This window comes from Coregonus clupeaformis, chromosome 7 (assembly GCF_020615455.1).
Source record: "Coregonus clupeaformis isolate EN_2021a chromosome 7, ASM2061545v1, whole genome shotgun sequence".
NCBI classification, from domain to species: Eukaryota; Metazoa; Chordata; class Actinopteri; order Salmoniformes; family Salmonidae; genus Coregonus; species Coregonus clupeaformis.
Window position 1 is genome coordinate 47,585,049 of NC_059198.1, and position 22,423 is coordinate 47,607,471.

Genomic DNA, 22,423 nt, shown 5'->3' on the forward strand with positions numbered 1-22,423 from the left:
TTTAATCAATTTTAGAATAAGGCTGTAACGTAACAAAATGTGAAAAAAGTCAAGGTGTCTGAATACTTTCTGAATGCACTGTATATGTTATTTTCTTCAAAAATGAATGGCTATATATCATGAATTAAATCCAAAAATGGATGTACCAATCACAGATTGCCCCTTTAATTATATCACTCCCTATTAGTCATGTTTTTCCAACATATCACTGATGAAAAGTTCTTCAAATATCTTATATTATTCAGCATTTAGTGAATTATACATGTGTGCCAAAAGAGTGTCCTTAACTAACCGTTCCTGCCCCTAATCTCAGTGGCTCAAAGTACCCCTTTCATATTCACTCATGGAATTCTAAACACTAAAATCTAGATTTTTGTAGTTGATCAAAAGCTATTTGGGAAAAAGCTTGGATATGACTGATGATTTGGACATAAGATGTAGCGCTGACATTTGATTGGTTTGTATCATGGTCTGCACCATGCATTGCATTAGCAATACATGTAATATCATAGACTACGGTCCTGAAGGTACATTAGTGAAGCAGTACATTTAGTATTACTGGTATCAGGCATTTTACATGTGAAAACATGTGTTTTTGGAACACTTCACATTGTGACATTTCCATACACATTAATTACCTATAATACATCTCTGCACTGCTATTTTAGTTATCAATTAATCTGACTATTCTCGCAGCATTGATTTAATTGACTTATTTCACAAATTTGAGGGTTTTCGGTATACTTGTCTGTTTTTGGGGCTTATTATTCTCTTTTAATGTTACTCCTGAATCACTATGATAAATATAATACCATGTTTTCATATGTGAAATTTCACATGGGTAGCGTTCCAAAAACATGTGAAATCGTGTTTTTTCCGTAACGGTATCCTATCAACGGGACCTGAAAAATTATAATATCCTATGTTTCTCAGAGTCGTGGCTGAACGAGGACATGGATATACATCTCGCTGGTTTGTCTATGCATAGTCAAGATCGGATTGCAAACTCGGGTAAGACTAAGGGAGGAGCGGTGTGTCTCTTTGTTAACAACAGCTGGTGTGCGATCTCTTAAGTTAAGGAAGTCTCTGGTTGTTGCTCGCATGAGTTAGAATACCTCATGATAAGTTGCAGATCAAAGTATTGACCAAGAGATTTTTCATCTATATTTTTCATAGCTGTCTATTTACCACCACAAACCGTTGCTGGCACTCAACAAGCTGTATAGGGCCATAAGCAAACAAGAAAATGAATATTCAGAGGCAGCGTTTCTCGTGGCCGGTGATTTTAATGCAGGGAAAATTAAATCTGATCGATCTCATTTTTACCAGCATTTCACCTGTGCAACTAGTGGTGACAAAACTCTAGATCACCTTAACTGAACAAACAGAAACGCATACAATACCCTTCCTCGTCCTCCCTTTGGCAAATAAGACCATAACTCTATCCTCCTGATTCCTGTTTACAAGCAAAAACTCAAACAGGAAGTACAAGTGATGAGTTCAATACGGAAGTGGTCCGATGAAGTGAAATTGATACATTTATGAGGTAAAAATATAGAAATGTACAGTGTTCAGCAGTTATCAAACTACACTGATTGTACAAAACATTAGGAACACCTTCCTAATATTGAGTTGCACCCCCATTAGCTCTCTGAACAGCCTCAATTCATTGGGAAGCATTGACTACAATGCCTCCCACAGTTGTGTCAAGTTGGCTGTATGTCCTTTGGGTGGTGGAACATTCTTGATACACGTGGGAAACTGTTGAGTGTGAAAAACCCAGCAGCATTGCAGTTCTTGACACACTCAAACCGGTCCGCCTGGCATCTACTACCATACCCCATTCAAAGGCACTTAAATATTTTGTCTTGCACATTCACCCTCTGAATGGCACGCATACACAATCCATGTCTCAAGGCTTGAAAATCCTTCTTTACCCTGTCTCCTCCCCTTCATCTACACCGATTGAAGTGGATTTAACAGGTGAGGGATCATAGCTTTCACATGGATTCACCTGGTCAGTCTGTCATGGAAATAGCCTGGTCAGTCTGTCATGGAATGTTCTGAACACAGTGTATATACAGTGGGGAAAAAAAGTATTTAGTCAGCCACCAATTGTGCAAGTTCTCCCACTTAAAAAGATGAGAGAGGCCTGTAATTTCCATCATAGGTACACGTCAACTATGACAGACAAATAGAGGAAAAAAAATCCAGAAAATCACATTGTAGGATTTTTAATGAATTTATTTGCAAATTATGGTGGAAAATAAGTGTTTGGTCACCTACAAACAAGCAAGATGTCTGGCTCTCACAGACCTGTAACTTCTTCTTTAAGAGGCTCCTCTGTCCTCCACTCGTTACCTGTATTAATGGCACCTGTTTGAACTTGTTATCAGTATAAAAGACACCTGTCCACAACCTCAAACAGTCACACTCCAAACTCCACTATGGCCAAGATCAAAGAGCTGTCAAAGGACACCAGAAAAATTGTAGACCTGCACCAGGCTGGGAAGACTGAATCTGCAATAGGTAAGCAGCTTGGTTTGAAGAAATCAACTGTGGGAGCAATTATTAGGAAATGGAAGACATACAAGACCACTGATAATCTCCCTCGATCTGGGGCTCCACGCAAGATCTCCAGGGGTCCAAATGATCACAAGAACGGTGAGCAAAAATCCCAGAACCACACGGGGGGACCTAGTGAATGACCTGCAGAGAGCTGGGACCAAAGTAACAAAGCCTACCATCAGTAACACACTACGCCGCCAGGGACTCAAATCCTGCAGTGCCAGAAGTGTCCCCCTGCTTAAGCCAGTATATGTCCAGGCCCGTCTGAAGTTTGCTAGAGTGCATTTGGATGATCCAGAAGAGGATTGGGAGAATGTCATATGGTCAGATGAAACCAAAATAGAACTTTTTGGTAAAAACTCAACTCGTCGTGTTTGGAGGACAAAGAATGCTGAGTTGCATCCAAAGAACACCATACCTACTGTGAAGCATGGGGGGTGGAAACATCATGCTTTGGGGCTGTTTTTCTGCAAAGGGACCAGGACGACTGATCAGTGTAAAGGAAAGAATGAATGGGGCCATGTATCGTGAGATTTGGAGTGAAAACCTCCTTCCATCTGCAAGGGCATTGAAGATGAAACGTGGCTGGGTCTTTCAGCATGACAATGATCCCAAACACACCGCCCGGGCAACGAAGGAGTGGCTTCGTAAGAAGCATTTCAAGGTCCTGTTGTGGCCTAGCCAGTCTCCAGATCTCAACCCCATAGAAAATCTTTGGAGGGAGTTGAAAGTCCGTGTTGCCCAGCGACAGCCCCAAAACATCACTGCTCTAGAGGAGATCTGCATGGAGGAATGGGCCAAAATACCAGCAACAGTGTGTGAAAACCTTGTGAAGACTTACAGAAAACTTTTGACCTGTGTCATTGCCAACAAAGGGTATATAACAAAGTATTGAGAAACTTTTGTTATTGAACAAATACTTATTTTCCACCATAATTTGAAAATAAATTCATAAAAAATCCTACAATGTGATTTTCTGGAATTTCTTTTCTCATTTTGTCTGTCATAGTTGACGTGTACCTATGATGAAAATTACAGGCCTCTCTCATCTTTTTAAGTGGGAGAACTTGCACAATTGTTGGCTGACTAAATACTTTTTTTCCCCACTGTATAAGTTCGCTAGGCACTACAAAGGCAAGTTTTTCTCAACTCCACGATATACAGTACCAGTCAAAAGTTTGTTTATTTTTACTATTTTTTACATTGTAGAATAATAGTGAAGACATCAAAACTATGAAATAACACATATGGAATCATGTAGTAACCAAAACAGTGTTAAACAAATCAAAATATATTTTATATTTGAGACTCTTCAAAGTAGCCACCATTTACAGAAGATAGCCCTATTTGGTAAAAGACCAAGTCCATATTATGGCAAGAACAACTCAAATAATCAAAGAAAAATGACAGTCCTTCTATAGCTTAAGACATGAAGGTCAGTCAATCTGGAAAATGTGAAGAACTTTGAAAGTTTCTTCAAGTGCAGTCTCAAAAACCATCAAGCACTATAATGAAATGGGCTCTTATGAGGACCGCTACAGGAAAAGAAGACCCAGAGTTACCTCTGCTGCAGAGGCAGAGCCAAATGTACTTGGTTGTACAGTCAGGTAGCTTAGTGGTTAAGAGCGTTGTGCCAGTAACCGAAAGGTCGCTGGTTCTAATCCCTGAGCCGACTAGGTGAAAAATCTGTCGATGAGCCTTGAGCAAGGCACTTGACCCTAATTGCTCCTGTAAGTCGCTCTGGATAAGAGCGTCTGCTAAATGACTAATTTATTATTATTATAAGTTCATTGGAGTTACCAGCATCAGAAATTGCAGCCCAAATAAATGCTTCCCAGAGTTCAAGTAACAAACACATCTCAACATCAACTGTTCAGAGGAGACTGCGTGAATCAGGCCTTCATGGTCGAAATGCTGCAAAGAAACCACTACTAAAGGACACCAATAATAAGAAGAGACTTGCTTGGGCCAAGAAACACGAGCAATGGACATTAGACCGGTGGAAATCTGTCCTTTGGTCTGGAGTCCAATTTGGAGATTTCTGGTTTCAACCGATGTGTCTTTGTGAGACGCAGTGTAGGTGAACGGATGAACTCCGAAAGTGTAGTTCCCACCGGGAAGCATGGAGGAGGAGGTGTGATGATGTGGGGGTGCTTTGCTGGTGACACTGTCTGTGATTTATTTAGAATTCAAGGCACACTTAACCAGCATAGCTACCACAGCATTCGGCAGTGATACAACATCACATCTGGTTTGGGCTTGTGCGACAATCATTTGTTTTTCAACAGGAAAATGACCCAACACACCTCCAGGCTGTATAAGGGCTATTTGATCAAGAAGGACAGTGATTGAGTGCTGCTTCAGATGACCTGGCCTCCACAATCCCCCGACCTCAATCCAATTGAGATGGTTTGGGATGAGTTGGGCCGCAGAGTGAATCATTCCAGGTGAAGTTCGTTGAGAGTGTGCAAAGCTGTCATCAAGGTGGCTTCTTTGAAGAATCTCAAATATAATATATGTTTTGATTTGTTTAACACTTTTTTGGTTACTACATGATTCCATATGTGTTATTTCATTGTGTTGATATCTTCACTATTATTCTACAATGTAGAAAATAGTTAAAATAAAGAAAAACCCTTGAATGATTAGGTGTGTCCAAACATTTGACTGGTACTGTACATCACATCAATGGAGTTGAGCGGAGACGACTGTGGGCGGACTGAACCTCTGACTACTTCCCTTGCCGTGTACCTATGTCTATCCTCTGTAGCTGCGTGCCTTTCTTTGTTTGCTGAAATCCAGACTTTTACAAATAAAATGTTAACTACAACCACCTACTGTTTCCTTGTATTGACTGGCAGCGTCTCGGTGAAGTCGGAAGTACCAAAATTATGTAGTTCCTAGCTGAATTTTTCAACTCTACGATATGTAAATCTCGGTGGAATTGGGTTGCGACGACTTTGGGCGGAGTGCCCAAAGTCGTCGCAACCCAATTCCACCGAGATTTACATATCGTAGAGTTGAAAAACTCAGCTAGGCACTACATAATTTTGGTTCAGTAGTTATCAGTTTTGAGCAGTTTGATTAAGTGATTGTTAACTGTATTGTTAACAAATGACAAGGAAATCATATCAATATTGCATTTTGAAAAGGAGAGACATAGACTGAATATGAATCCAAATTGAAAGAGTGATTTGGTGCAGTGAACAAGTGACTTTGTGAATTTGTTTGTTGAACACAGTCAATTGAAAATGTGCTTAGAGTTTTGAAACATAAGCAATTTTGATGATCTTTGTAGATTGTTGTGTTTAGAGATGTGAAAATCTACCACAGACTTGTAGAAATTGCACCCAAGTGATTGAAAAAAAACTGTACATGAATGTGTTTGTCTGCCTGTCTACAGATCCAAGGCTTTTGACTAACCCAGTATTTTCTGTCTCATCTCCAAATATTGAATGGCAACATACAGTTCCTTGCAAAAGTATTCATCCCCCTTGTCATTTTTCCTATTTTGTTGCATTACAACCTGTAATTTAAATGCATTTTTATTTGGATTTCATGTAATGGACATACACAAAATAGTCCAAATTGGTGAAGTGAAATGAAAAAAAAAACTTGTTTCAAAAAAAGAAATAACGGAATAGTGGGGCGTGCATATGTATTCACTCCCTTTGCTGTGAAGCCCCTAAATAAGATCTGGTGCAACCAATTACCTTCAGAAGTCACATCATTAGTTAAATAAAGTCCACATTTGTGCAATCTAAGTGTCATATGATCTGTCACATGATCTCAGTATATATACACTGTTCTGAAAGTTCCCAGAGTCTGCAACACCACTAAGCAAGGGGCACCACCAAGCAAGCGGAACCATGAAGACTAAGGAGCTCTCCAAACAGGTCAGGGACAAAGTTGTGGAGAAGAACAGATCAGGGTTGGGTTATAAAAAAATATCCGAAACTTTGAACATCCCACGGAGCGTCATTAAACCATTATTAAAAAATTGAAAGAATATGGCACCATAACAAACCTGCCAAGAGAGGGCCGCCCACCAAAACTCACAGACCAGGCAAGGAGGGCATTAATCAGAGAGGCAACAAAGAGACCAAAGATAACCCTGAAGGAGCTGCAAAGCTCCACAGCAGAGATTAAAGTATCTGTCCATAGGACAACTTTAAGCCATACACTCCACAGAGCTGGGCTTTACGGAGGAGTGGCCAGGAAAAAGCCATTGCTTAAAGAAAAAGAATAAGCAAACACTTTTGGTGTTCGCCAAAAGGCATGCGGGAGACTCCACAAACATATGGAAGAAGGTACTCTGGTCAGATGAGACTAAAATTGAGCTTTTTGGCCATCAAGGAAAACGCTATGTGTGGCGCAAACCCAACACCTCATCACCCCTAGAACACCATCCCACAGTGAAGCATGGTGGTGGCAGCATCATGCTGTGGGGATGTTTTTCATCGGCAGGGACTGGGAAACTGGTCGGAATTGAAGGAATGATGGATGGCGCTAAATACAATGAAATTCTTGAGGGAAACCTGTTTCAGTCTTCCAGAGATATGAGACTGGTATGGAGGTTCACCTTCAAGCAGGACAATGACCCTAAGCATACTGCTAAAGCAAAACTCGAGTGGTTTAAGGGGAAACATTTAAATGTCTTGGAATGGCCTAGTCAAAGCCCAGACCTCAATCCAATTGTGAATCAGTGGTATGACTTAAAGATTGCTGTACACCAGCGGAACCCATCCAACTTGAAGGAGCTGGAGCAGTTTGCCTTGAAGAATGGGCAAAAATCCCAGTGGCTAGATGTGCCAAGCTTATAGAGACATACCCCAAGAGACTTGCAGCTGTAATTGCTGCAAAAGGTGGATGAGGTGAATTGTTATGCACGCTCAAGTTTTCTGTTTATTTTGTCTTATTTCTTGTTTGTTTCACAATAACAAATATTCTGCATCTTCAAAGTGGTAGGCATGTTGTATAAATCAAATGATACAAACCCCACAAAAATCCATTTAATTCCAGGTTGTAAGGCAACAAAATAGGAAAAATGCCAAGGGGGTGAATACTTTTGCAAGCCATTGTAGACTTAGAATGAATTAATCAGTCATTCTATTTCTATGTGGCAGCACAACCCCTGATCAATATGACACTTTTTTCACTGCTTTCTTCTTGAAGTGAAATGTCAGCATATTTCTTTTTTCAAAACTCATTACTTTTTCCAGCGCAAATAACACTATGTCTACTTTAAGTTTGGTAGTGGGTTGGCTTTTGAAGATGGGTTTTAGTTCTTTGATGTCTTCCATTTCACCTTCAGACACTTTGAAGACTAATGAAAATTCAGAGTATGCAAAGATAGGACCTCCTTTAATCACATATTTATACCCTGCATCCGTGATGCCTGGCAGGCTGCATGCGGTCCTCTGGGGAGCCTCTGACCTCAAATGCCATGAAAGGCCTCTCAATATTGACTCTTAAGGCCAAGCGTTACACAACCACTCTGCTCAGTGTGAACTTGCACACACACACACACACACACACAAAGTCAGGGAGGAACACACACGCAACAACTTTCATAAAATCTACAGGCAATGCTCTGGAAGGAAATAGGGTACTATTTGTGACACAACCTAAATCTACTCCTTGTCATAGAAAGCTGGTGCAATCCAAACCTATGGTGTGCAGAGATTTCATCACTTCTGACGTCAAAATGTAAAACAGGGTCATTTTCCATTATCTTACCTCTGCACACTCAAACACAATTCAAGGCACTATTTGGCACCCCCCTACAATAAACTTTTTGTTAAATTACAATCAATTATACATGCTATTAAGATAGTTTCTCAACAGTAACCTTTAAGAACGGTGCTTGCCTAATTACCCAACATGTGACTAATTGATGCAAGATTAGGGTAACACTTTACTTGACACCCAGCGTCATAACACGTTATGACACGGTCATAACCATGTCATAGGATGTCATAACAGCTGACATAGCTTGTCATAACCTGTCATAATATGGTCATAACACTGCCATGACCCATATATTTACACCTGTTGTGACATATATTGCGTTATTTTATGGCTGGGCATGACACCTACATAAGAGTGTCAAAACCCACATTTGTTCAAATGTGTTTTTTCCCTGCCAAGAAGTTTCATATCATTTGAAAGTTGGTTTCTTAACCTCTACGGGATCAGTGTCCCGTATACGGGACGGTTGAGCTAACGTGCGCTAATGTGATTAGCATGACTGTTGTAAGTAACAGCAAACTTTCCAGGACATAGACATGTCTTATATGGGCAGAAAGCTTAAATTCTTGTTAATCTAACTGCACTGTCCAATTTACAGTAGCTTTTACAGTGAAAAAAGACCATGCTATTGTTTGAGGAGAGTGCACAACAACAAAAAACGTATCATGGCAAATGTTTTTATACATTCACCTCTGAAGGTAAATAATGTACTTACATTCAGTAATCTTGCTCTGATTTGTCATCCTAAGGGTCCCAGAGATAAAATCATTTTTTATATTCTAATGTAGGAAATGGGTTCTACAGTTTGAACCTATGCTGTCTCTAGCTCCACACCCACCCTGCCCGGCCATCTACAGTGAGGGAAAAAAGTATTTGATCCCCTGCTGATTTTGTATGTTTGCCCACTGACAAAGCAATGATCAGTCTATAATTTTAATGGTAGGTTTATTTGAACAGTGAGAGACAGAATAACAACAACAAAATCCAGAAAAATGCATGTCAAAAATGTTATAAAATGATTTGCATTTTAATGAGGGAAATAAGTATTTGACCCCCTCTCAATCAGAAAGATTTCTGGCTCCCAGTTGTCTTTTATACAGGTAACGAGCTGAGATTAGGCGCACACTCTTAAAGGGAGTGCTCCTAATCTCAGTTTGTTACCTGTATAAAAGACACCTGTCCACAGAAGCAATCAATCAATCAGATTCCAAACTCTCCACCATGGCCAAGACCAAATAGATCTCCAAGGATGTCAGGGAGAAGATTGTAGACCTACACAAGGCTGGAATGGGCTACAAGACCATCACCAAGTAGCTTGGTGAGAAGGTGACAACAGTTTGTGCGATTATTCACAAATGGAAGAAACACAAAATAACTGTCAATCTGCCTCGGCCTGGGGCACTATGCAAGATCTCACCTTGTGGAGTTGCAATGATCATGAGAACGGTGAAGAATCAGCCCAGAACTACATGGGAGGATCTTGTCAATGATCTCAAGGCAGCTGGGACCATAGTCACCAAGAAAACAATTGGTAACACACTACGCCTTGAAGGACTGAAATCCTGCAGCGCCCGCAAGGTCCCCCTGCTCAAGAAAGCACATATACAGGGCCCTCTGAAGTTTGCCAATGAACATCTGAATGATTCAGAGGAGAACTGGGTTAACCCTCCCGTTGTCCTAGGGTCAAAATGACCCGCCAATGTGTTGAACCAACTTTATTTAATTTTTATATTTTTTGGATCATATATGAGAAGGAGGCAGTGATACTTTCTTTAAAGTCTCACTGCCTCCTTCTCACAAATGATCTCAAAAATATAAAAATTAAATAAAGTTGGTTCAACATAGTGGCGGGTCATTTTGACCCTAGGACCACGGGAGTGTTAAAGTGTTGTGGTCAGATGAGACCAAAATCGTGCTGTTTGCCATAAACTCAACTCGCCGTGTTTGGAGGAGGAGGAATGCTGCCTATGACCCCAAGAACACCATCCCCACTGTCAAACATGGAGGTGGAAACATTATGCTTTGGGGGGGTTCTGCTAAGGGGACAGAACAACTTCACCGCATCAAAGGAACGATGGACGGGGCCATGTACCGTCAAATCTTGGGTGAGAACCTCCTTCCCTCAGCCAGGGCATTGAAAATGGGTCATGGATGGGTATTCCAGCATGACAATGACTCAAAACACACGGCCAAGGCAACAAAGGAGTGGCACAAGAAGAAGCACATTAAGGTCCTGGAGTTGTCTAGCCAGTCTCCAGACCTTAATCCCATAGAAAATCTGTGGAGGGAGCTGAAGGTTTGAGTTGCCAAACGTCAGCCTCAAAACCTTAATGACTTGGAGAAGATCTGCAGAGAGGAGTGGGACAAAATCCCTCCTGAGATGTGTGCAAACCTGGTGGCCAACTACAAGAAATGTCTGACCTCTGTGATTGCCTACAAGGGTTTTGCCACCAAGTACTAAGTCATGTTTTGCAGAGGGGTCAAATACTTATTTCCCTCATTAAAATGCAAATCAATTTATAACATTTTTGACATGCGTTTTTCTGTATTTTTTTGTTGTTATTCTGTCTCTCACTGTTCAAATAAACCTACCATTAAAATTATAGACTGATCATGTCTTTGTCAGTGGGCAAATGTACAAAATCAGCAGGGGATCAAATACTTTTTTCCCTCACTGTAGATGTGTGAAAGTTAGTGTATAAGCTAATGATCCATCATATATTCCTGGGAGGGTGTAAACTTACATTTTGTATTACCATATCATTATTGTATGTTCTCTATAGTTATGTACTTTAATATGTATCAAATGAACAATTTGGCACATTTGGGCAGACTTGATGCAAAATAGTCCAGTATTGCAATGCTTCACTGGATCAATCTGAAACTTTGAACACACACTGCTGCCATCTAGTGGCCAAAGTCTAAATTGTGCCTAAACTTCAATATTATATGGTGGCCTTTCTCTTGCATTTCAAAGACGATGGAACAAAAATAGAAAACACATGTTTTTTTGTTTGTATTATCTTTTACTAGATCGAATGTGTTATATTCTCCTATATTAATTTCACATTTCCACACACTTCAAAGTGTTTAGTTTCAAATGGTATCAAGAATATGCATATCCTTGCTTCAGGTCCTGAGCTACAGGCAGTTAGATTTGGGTATGTCATTTTAGGCAGATATTGAAAAAAAGGGTCCGGTCCTTAATAGGTTTTAAGTCCTTTGTTGTTGTTGTAATGAATTCTTTACAGTCATGTTTTTTTTTCATCATATTTTTTATAACTTGTAGAAAATACACTTTATGACACTGTCATATTGCATTATGACACTGTCACACTTTATGACACTCTCAAGAGGCGTTATGACCATCATAATCATATAAGCCAGATAGGCCGATCACGTACATGCCCTTATGTCAGTCATCAGTCAAAAAGAGGGTGTCTTGTCGTGCTCCTGAAATCTTCTCCTGTATTCATCCCAGTCATCAGCAACAGATTTTTGGGGTGCGTAATTACAATGATAATTTAATATGGTCAATTTCAGAAAATTGTATATAACATAAACATACTGTTGACAAGTAGACTATGGTGTAATGGAATGTTTTGCATTGTGTGGTAGGTTTTGTGGGTTTTGACACTCTTATGTAGGTGTCATAACCAGCCAATAAAATAACACAATATATGTCACAACAGGTCTAAATATACTGTATGTGTCATGACAGTGTTATGGCCATATTATGACAGGTTATGACAAGTTATATAAGCTGTTATGACATATTATGATATGGTTATGACCGTGTCATAAAGTGCTATGACGCTGGGTGTCAAGTAAAGTGTTACTGAGATTAGTTATGCCAGTCAAGTATGAAAAATATCCCCTTGTAAAAACTACAAGACTGTTATTTTCTCTACTAGATTTATTCTCTGCACCATATGTTAGGCTTAAGTGTAAAGAACACACACACACACACACACACACTACAGCGCACTGCTTATACATCACACAGCATGTTGTCTTTTAGGTCAAATGTATTGCCCCCTGTTTAAATGCATTTTTTTTTATTACACATTTAGAAATGTGTTGATTGCACAATTACATTAATTATATCTGGCGAGTGATTTCCTTTCCCCCCCAGTGAGACTGGAACAGATTGACTCTGACATAATCAGGGGGACAGCGAAGCAAATTTGAAGTGGATCCAATGCACAGATGCACATACTGTACATAAATACACAGACATGCAAAGACACACACGTGCACACTCATCATATACAGTACAAGCAGACGCACACACATATCCACACCCCCACACACACACGCCTGCATATGTTTATGGGAGGTAATGATACTCTCTGCTCCATCTTCCCATGCTGGATTAAAACCTTTTCAGTCCTCATCTCTGCCCCAAACCAAGCTCCAGTAACTCAGAGCATCTATCCAGGTCCCAATGTTTTAACACCGATGTGACTCACCTCGCTCTCTTTTATACTGTACCTGTGAATCTGGGGAGAAGAGAAGGATAATAGACAAAAGAAAGAGAGATAGCAAGTGAAAGAGAGAGAAAGAGAGACAGAGATAGAAAGAAAGCTATAAAGAGATAGCGTCAGAGAGGGTGAGAGAGAGCGAGCGAGAGAGAGAGAGAGAGAGAGAGAGAGAGAGAGAGAGAGAGAGAGCAAGCAAGATAGAGGAGGATAAGATACTGTAGGGATATCAATCTGATCTGATTATTCTGACCAATGACCAGTCATCATTTCTTTGCAAATGTACCCTCCTACTTTGAAGGTATAAGCGGCGTAGGCTCTAGAGTCTAAATGTCCTATCTACCAATCTGGGCTTTGTATGTACTTACATTTGTACTGTACTTAAATGTGTATCAACACGCCCACACGATCAGACTGAGCATTTCAATGCAAAAAGGAGGCTCAGGGAAATAAATGATTAAACATATATTTTGAGTTATTTTCATGAAGTAAGCACACACAGTAAAAAGTCTGCATGGGTGCATCCCAAATGGTACCATATTCCCTATATAGTGCACTATTTTTGACCAGGCCCCCCACTTTTGGCTCTGGCCAAAAGTGGTGTACTAGGCCTAGGGAATAGGGTGCCATTTGGGACGAATGTTCAAGGTCTATAGGGACCGTGTTTTAAGGACCATGATAAACTCATGCAATATCCTTGATTCTCCTCTGATGTTATTTTTCTGAATATTAGTTTATTTTCTCAACACGAATGTCATGACTCTCTAATGCAAGGTACAGTATAATACTTTACCTTTATCTTATCGAGGCAGATAGTTGTCCATACTGATATAAAAACATCTGTCTATGGAATAATAGTGGAAGAAAATCCTATTTAGTGGCGGTTTTGCAATCAATATACATGTTAAGAAGAATTGTTGCTATCTATGATGTAAAATGTATTAAGAATGCCTGAGTGTCAATTTAATTGTTTTTGTGTGGTGTCACACATGACCTGCTTTAATGATTGTTTAGAATAGATAAACCTGAAATGATTTAAAATATTTCCACATTAGACTTTCAACTTGTCATTAAAGTGAAAGCAATGGTTCAATATAAATTTTTTGTGCATAAAATCCATAAAGCTTTGCATAATTATCACTGTTCTAAGATAACCCTTACTCTGCATATCTTCAGAAAAAAGTGTACACTCTGTTTCACATATATCTACTCATATGGAATTAAGGACTTTATTGAGCAATAAAAAATATACAACAGGAAAAATATTTTCCTTTTTCCGTTATCCTTAATATTTTTCCACACCAGAATTAATTCATCTGCATATTAGACTGTTCCAAAAGGAAAACTGAAAAAAGGGACAGTCAGTAATTCAACAGTAAAAGTAGATCAGCTGGAACAAGTTCAAAAGCATTTCTATTTTATCGTTTTAAAACAAGTTGAGGAGGAGGATTGAGAGCGAGAAAGGTTTTGGTTTTACAGAAGGTGTGACAGACGTTGACAGGCTAGGTCGCCGCTGTCACCGCAACATCTGACTCTGCTACATCCATATCTTCCCCGTAGAGTTCTGCCAGTTTCTGAAACTCAGGCCCCCAGTCGTCCAGGTAGTTATAATCCTGTTCTGATTGTGTTCCCGGGGAGTCCGGAGAGCTGATGGAGCCTGTCGGAGACCCTTGACCCTCGTATGCGTAGGTCTGGAGGGAGTCATAGGGAGGACCGCTAGTGTCCATGTCCGCCTCCACCACTCTTTGTTTAATAAACTCCTGCACATCCACCTGGTTCAGTTCCGGGGGACTGTGGTGGTCCCGGTTTTGCCCGTGTTGTCGGGCTGCCTCCGGCTGGATGTCCCGTCTGAACTTGAGCTCCTCAGCGGCGGCGGGGTTCCGCAGGGTGATGATGTCGAAGGCCTCAGTGTCCTCCTCGCCACCCCCCTCATCGTCGTATGTTACCACATTCTCGCGGACGTCTTCCTCTGAGATGATGAGGGGCTCCTTCTTGCTCCGCCGCAGGGTGATGAACAGAACCACGATCGCTGGAGGAAGACAAAGAGAGACGTCGTCTCAACAACAACAACAACAACAACAACAGTAATAGAAACAACGCCAACAACAGTGGTAAACAGAACCACGATTGCTGCAGAAGAGAGTGACAAGCAAAAACACCATGCCACAACAACAACAGTAATGTAAACAACATCAGACGTAATGTAAACAGCAACAACAGTAATGGAAACAACAAAAACAAAACGGTTGGTTTAACAACACCACATCTTTATCAGTCGAGGTTCACTATGATATCCAAGTCTGATGGCAATGCTAACGCCATGCTCTGCATGCGGTGTCGCTATGTTGGTTGTTCATTCATAATAAATGAACATGTTATGGGTCGTAAACAGCTAGCAAAATAAAAGCTCTGTATGTCTCAAGTTGCATCCTATTCCCTATATAGTGCACTACTTTGAACCAGGGCCCATAGGGGTCTGGTCAAAAGTTGTGCACTATATAGGAATAGGGTGACATTTGGAACGTAGGCTCTGAAACATTCACTATTTTTTATAATAATGCATATTCATTCCTGATTCTTCATCAAGGCACAGGAGCTAGATGAGTGTGGCATAGTGTAAATCAATAATACACATTAGCCATCATTGGTATTAGCTGTAATGATGCTCTCAATGCAAGCTGCTATGAGAATCTTCTCATTATAGACTGAGCATCTCTGGAACAGATTTAACAGGAACGCTCAGCCAAAATTCAATATCAGGGTGAGTGGATCGTGAGGGCATTATACCAGCACTGTAACAACAACACCAACTCCACTCCATTTTATGACATTGATTGAGGTACTTTAACTATACAATAAGTAACCGAATCCCAAATGCCACCCTATTCCCTATATAGTGCATTTCCTTTGACCAGGGTCTATGGAGTTCTAGTCAAATGTAGTGCACTATTTAGAGAAAAGGGTGCCATGTGGGACATGAAGTATCCTTCAAATTAACCTTGTTTACCACTATAGCAGCGGTGATAAGTGTGTAGCTAAGCGACATCCACAACATCTGATGATGATGTGCATAATAGTGTATCTAACTCGCAAATGAACTCTTGAGGAGAATACTTCATTTGCTGAAGTAGAACTACTGTATCATGAACATGTACTGGAGTTAACAGGGTTATGGTTTCTGCGTTAATGATGATGATGTTAATAAAACGGTCATTCAATGAAAAGTAAACTCTCACTGCGTCTCAAATGGCTCTATAAAACAGAGCACTATTGAACCAATAGGGCTCTGGTCAAAGTAGTGCACTACAGTATAAAAGGAATAGGGTGCCATTTGGGATGCAAACTCAGTATAATCAGTAAAATTAGATCATCCTGCTGCATTGGCAGACCAATAGACTTCTCCCTTCCATCCCTGTAAAACATTCATGTTGAGAGGATCAAAAGGGGAAATCCTTGTATCACAACACTATTTAACTTCTCCTACAGGTGTTAATGGCAAGGGAACTATTTAACATCAGACACACATACAGCAGCTAGCTAGCAGCCTACCAGTGCCAATGTTTTGGGCACCCTATCTCAGGATGCAACATGTTTTAACACATGCGAAGTGAGAGCTTTCTCATCTCTGATGAAGTAGCACTGTTGTGTGTCTGTCTGTGTGTATGTTGTGTGTTGTGTTCTCCTGCTAAATGTTTTTTTTTTCTCTCACCCTGTTGTGTTTCTATAACATCTATACATCTCCCTCTCTCTCTCCCTCTGTCTCTTTCTCTTTCTCTGTCTTTTGTACCGCTCTCTTTTTCTGTATTTTTCTGTCTGTCTGTCTGTCTGTCTCTTTCACGCCCATGTTCAAGCATGAAACAGCTTTGTCTCACACTAACACTCCCTTCCCCACCTAATCTCAATCTTCCTCCACCAGCCAAAGTAACTCGATAAGCCTCTCTCTGTCTCTCTCTCTCTATCACTGTCCCTGTCATTCTCTCTCTCCCTCCTTCCATCAATCTCTCTCCTGCTGATGATTAGTCATGCAGGTGCAGTCTCTCGCTCATGCGTTCGCTCCAAACAGTGATGATGGCCTTTAGTTGCTGTGAGCCTCAGACTCCGGCAAAGCCGTGCTGAGACTGCTGATATGAATATGCATCACCTTCACGCACCGATGTCCACAGACAATCAAGGGAGAGGGGGTGAGTGAGAGATGGCAGATTCTGTTAACTATACACGCTCTCTCTCCTGTCCTACTACTGTTCTGTTTGCTAGAGAGACTATATGTTGGTATTTGGCAGTGGTGGTAGTGTCGTAACCCCTTTGCTGAAAGGGGAAAGTTGTTGGTTATTTTCTGTGGGAACTTTGATTAATTCTATTTGATCTCTTATTATACAGCATTTACTTTACAACACATTAATTTAAAGCTGGAATCCATACATGTTTTGCATGTCAGCAGTCAAGTTTGGTAGATATTGGACTTTCAAGAAGCAAAGTGTTTTGCATCATCATGATGATGTGGCCGGTGACATTTTGCTTCTTGAAGGTCCAATATCTTGAAGACTTGACTGCTGAGATGTAAAACATTTTGGGACTGTATGAACAGTAGACTAATGAAAAAATTATGATTTTTGAGTGGAGTTCCCCTTTAATGGTGAAACTGCCCCCTTTGCAATACTACAACAACAAAGAAGTTACTGCAAACTATTTTTATTTTACTCTGACATCATTGCATACACAAACAGCACAATATGGACTGTGGCTCTGTTTTCCCTACTGTGGATTCAATCTTTAACTTAAATAGTGTGTTTTTCCTAAAGTAGTAAATACAGAGCAGCAAAACATTTCTGGATAGGTCTAACACAGCTCTATCCCTCTTTATGCACATTTCTCTCAAGTCTCCTTGTCCTTTCCTTTACCTTCTTCTATTCTCCTCTCAGTCCATCATTCTTCACACATCCAGCTACCCATCTGGTCCAACTCACTCACTCTCCGTTCTCTACTTCTCCATCATCCTGACCTTCTCCCTATCCTCCCTCATTCTACAACCCACCTGTGTCATTCCTTACCCTTCCATTCATCCCTCTTTAAGTCTCCACCTCCTCCTGCTAATCTCCTCCCTACCCTTCACCATGCCTCTAGGCATTTTAACGCCCATACCCTCCACCACCATGCCCCTCAGACAAGATGCCCCCCAGGTTTTCCACTACCGTGCCCTAGGGCATGATGCCCCCCAGGCATGCACCCATCCCCACCACTATGCCCCTCAGGTGTGATGCCAACCAGGCGGCCCATACCCTCCACCATGCCCCTAGACTTCATGTTACCCAGACCCAGGCAACACCTACCCAGCAGGATGACGATGCACAACAGGATGGCGATCAGGGCCCCTGTGCTTAGGCCTGCCGAGGAGAGGAGGCCCCTCTCATCCTGGCACGTCTGCACCCTCCCGTTGAGCTGGCACGGGCACACCCGCAGGGTCAGCGTGCTAGTGCCACTCAGCGCCGGCTCTCCACCATCCCACACCACTATGGGCAGCTCATACAGCTCCTGGACGAGCCGACTGAACTGCCTCCGCCGTGCGATGATGCTCGCTGTGTTGTCTGAAAATGGAGAGAGAGAGAGGACGAAAGAGAATGCAGTCATTAGCTATGTTGGCGGAGAGGAGAGGACTCATTCAGGAATACTAGCTTCCCAGGCCACACTTCCCATTAGGGGGGATTCTGTCTAGAGCGCTCCACTCTAACCCGCTCCCACAGATGGATTTGTAATGAAGATTTTGAGCAAATGCAAATACAAATACTTCCATTCCACAACTCAAACGATATACACATTCTTATCTCTCTCAAGCTGGTAAATGTCTCTCTCTGCATCTGTTGTCTTTATCTCTGTTTGTTGTTTCTGTTTCTTCCCTGTGGTAGTTCATATCAAATCAAATCAAAGTTTATTGGTCGCGTACACAGTTTAGCAGGTGTTATAGCGGTGCAGCGATATGTTCATGTTGCTATCTCCTATCAATGCCGTCAAATGCCAAGCAATTAAAATGTAAAACATTTTTTTTACACAAGATAAACTAAGAATGTACTGCAGTATATATAATATAGAGTGAACTATGTCAAGAATCCAGTATATAGATAAATATGCTGTGTGTATAAACAGTGTAACTATATAAAATCCATGTACAGTAGTAGAAATATTATAATAAGCTATGTCGGGAATTCAGTATTTAAATACACAGTGTGAAACAAGAGGTGACCAGTGGTTCAATGTCTCTATGACATGTGACAGCAGCATGGCTGTGAGTATGAGGTGTGATTTTTGTGTGAGTGAGTGTGCATCACTTGGTAGATGGCTAGTGATAGCTGTTCAACAGTCTGATGGCCTGGTAATAGACGCTGTTTTTTTGTCTCTCTGTCTTGGCTTTGATGCGCCTGTACTGTCTCTGTCGGTAGCCAAGTGAACAGTCCATGGCTCGGGTGACTGAGGTCTTTGATAACCTTCTTGGCCTTCCTTTGACACCGAGTGTTATAGATAACCTGCGAGGGCAGGCAGTGTGGCCCCGGTGATGCGTTGGGCTGTCCGCACCACCCTCTGGAGAGCCATGCAGTTGAGGGCGGAGCAGTTGCCGTACCAGGCAGTGATGCAGCCCGACAGAATGCTCTCAATGGTGCATCTGTAGAAGTTTGTGAGGTTGTAGAGGCGCTGTTGCACCTTCTTCACCACGATGTTGGTGTGGCGAGACCATTTCAGGTCCTCAGTGATATGCACGCCGAGGAACTTGAAGCTTTTGACACTATCCACTACTGCTCCGTCAATGAAGCTGGGGGCGTGCTCCCTCTTCTGTCTCATGTAGTCCACGATAAGCTCCTTCATTTTGTTGACGTTGAGGGAGAGGTTATTTTCCTAGCACCACTCTGTCGAGGCCTCTAACCTCCTCCCTGTAGGCTGTCTCATCGTTGTTGGTAATCAGGCCTACCACTGTCATGTCGTCAGCAACCTTGATGGTTGAGTTGGATTCGTGCATGGCCACACAGTAATGGGTGAACAGGGAGTACAGGAGGGGGCTGAGCACACACCCCTGGGGTGCCCCCGTGTTGAGGATCAGTGTGGCGGAGGTGTTGATGCCTACCCTCACAACCTGGGGTTGTGTTGCTTTTCTCAAAGCGGGCAAAAAAGGTGTTTAGCTTGTCTGGGAGTGAGGCGTCAGTGTCTGCGATGTGGCTGGTTTTCCCTTTATAATCTGTGATTGTCTGAAGTCCCTGCCTAATGCGACACATGTCTGAGCCATTGAATTGCGACCCTGTACTGTCTTTTTTCCTCCGAGTCATTACAATAAATCAAAACAGCAGCAAATGAGCAGTTCAGTGAATGGTTACGTCCCAAACGGCACCCTATTCCATATTTAGCGCACTACATTTCACCAGGGCCCATAGGGAGAGAGAAAGAGAAAGGTTTTAAACTCTCTCTTCACTGTAAATACCTGTCCTCCACACAGACAACACTGTAGTGTAAAGTAGTAAATACCAAATTAGTGCTCCGAGGCCTCCACCACCTCCCTCTCTGAAAAACCGGGAGAGACAAAAGAACAAGGGTAGGAGAGAAGGAAAGAGAGAGATGTTTGGTATTTATTATCAATGCTTTAATATCTGAAGCCCAGATCCTTTGTAATGTAGACTACATTTAAGCCTTCTGGTGTGGAATAGAGAGGAGAAGACTGTCTGTCTCTGAGTCAACTATGACATGATAATATCATATTAGGGTTGGGTCTTTTGGCAAGGACATCATAGTCATCATTTCCATCACATTCAACTCTCAGTCATCCCTCTGAAGTGTGTGTGTGTGTGTGTGTGTGTGTTTGTGTGTGTGACAGAGAGAGCAGAGACAGGTCTAGAGCACTTTGACACGACATACCATACGTGCCACAAATTAACAAGGGACCAGAAAGGGATTCTCTACTCTGTCTGGGCAACCAAACAAAACTATGCGTTTTTAAATAATTTTACATTCATAAAAATAAGCCTTGTTTAGTATTATACAGCATATCCTGAATAGCTGCAATGTAAATTCAACAATAATGAGGGTTCCAATGACTATCTATCATATAGGAAGACCTACAGGTATATAGCTATAGCTACAACTAGACACAGAGTGTACAAAACATTAGGAACACCTGCTCTTTCCATGACATAGACTGACCAGGTGAATCCAGGTGAAAGCTATGATCCCTTATTGATGTCACCTGTTAAATCCACTTCAAGCAGTGTAGATGAAGGGGAGGAGACAGGTTAAAGAATAATGTTAAGCCTTGAGACAATTGAGAAATGGATTGTGTATGTGTGCCATTCAGAGTGTGAATGGACAAGACAAAATAGTCAACATGGGCCAGCATCCCTGTGGAATGCTTTCGACACCTTGTAGAGTCCATGCCCCAACAAATTGAGGCTGTTCTGATTAATATTAGGAAGGTGTTCCTAATGTTTTGTGCACTCAGTGTATATACGTTGCTAGGACTATTGACTGTGAATTAAGGTTGGTTCCATGGTAGCAGCTTCATTTTTCATATGCTAGGCTCCTCATTATATAACAGGGCACCGCTGGGAGTGTGTGTGAGTATTTCCGTGTGTGTGTTTTTGTTTCAGTGTCAGTGTGTGTGTGTTTGTGTGTGTGTTTTTGTGCGTCTGTGTGTTTGTGTTTCTGTGTGTGTGTGAATGTGTGTGTGGGTGGGTGTGTGTGCACGCCTGTGTTTTTTTCTGTTTCTGTGTGTGTGTGTGTGTTTCTGTTTCTGTGTGTGTTTTTCGAGGTTGCAAGACTACTGTGTACCTTTGGGGATTCCCCAGCCCTGGGTTCGTTAAGCACAAGTACAAACCACTCACTGGCAAATGGCTTCAGTTTTACATCAGAGACAATTCCTCTGCTAGAGCATTACCATACGGACAGATAGAGACATCACTTACACAACTTGTATATCCTATTGTATTTGTGTAAAGTTATGAAATTAATAGAGTTAACAGAGGCTTTGCAGTTGGTAATTGTTTTTTTGGGGTGGGGGGGAGCAATGGTGATGAGCACCAGATAAACAGATTCCTGGAATTTGGAATCCCTCTCCATTCTAAATTTCAAATGTGTGCTCTGGGGCGGGCTTTCTTTCAACACTGATGAAACACACATCAACTGGCAGCTTTCTCACCAGTGGCTAGAATTAGTAATGTAATCAAATCACATTTTATTTTTTGGTCACATACACATATTTAGCAGATGTTATTGTGGGTGTAGCGAAATGCTTGTGTTCCTAGCTCCAACAGTGTAGTAATATCTAACAATACACAACAATACACATAAATCTAAGTAAAGTATAGAATTAAGAAATATATAAATATTAGGACGAGTAATGTCAGAGTCCGGAGCATAAATATAGATATACACTACCAGTCAAAAGTTTGGACACACCTACTCATTCAAGGGTTTTCTTTATTTTAACTATTTTTTTAAATTGTAGAATAATAGTAAAGACTATGAAATAACACACATGGAATCATGTAGTAACCAAAAAAGTGTTAAACAAAACAAAATACACTGCTCAAAAAAATAAAGAGAACACTTAAACAACACAATGTAACTCCAAGTCAATCACACTTATGTGAAAT

General features: G+C 41.3%; 1 protein-coding gene across 3 annotated transcripts in view; it reads right to left on the reverse strand.

Annotated features, from left to right (window-relative positions):
* Nucleotides 1-14,033: 14,033 nt before the first annotated feature.
* LOC121569813 (cadherin-18-like) overlaps nt 14,034-22,423 on the reverse strand; it is a 346,107-nt gene continuing 337,717 nt past the window's right edge. For all 3 annotated transcript variants that reach the window (XM_041881031.2, XM_041881032.1, XM_041881033.2), the window contains 2 exons: nt 18,128-18,382; nt 14,034-14,829 (listed from right to left, as the gene is read on the reverse strand). In XM_041881031.2, coding sequence (XP_041736965.1) covers nt 14,303-14,829; nt 18,128-18,382 — 782 coding nt within the window. In that variant the 3' untranslated portion in view covers nt 14,034-14,302. The remainder of the gene's footprint in view (nt 14,830-18,127; nt 18,383-22,423) is intronic.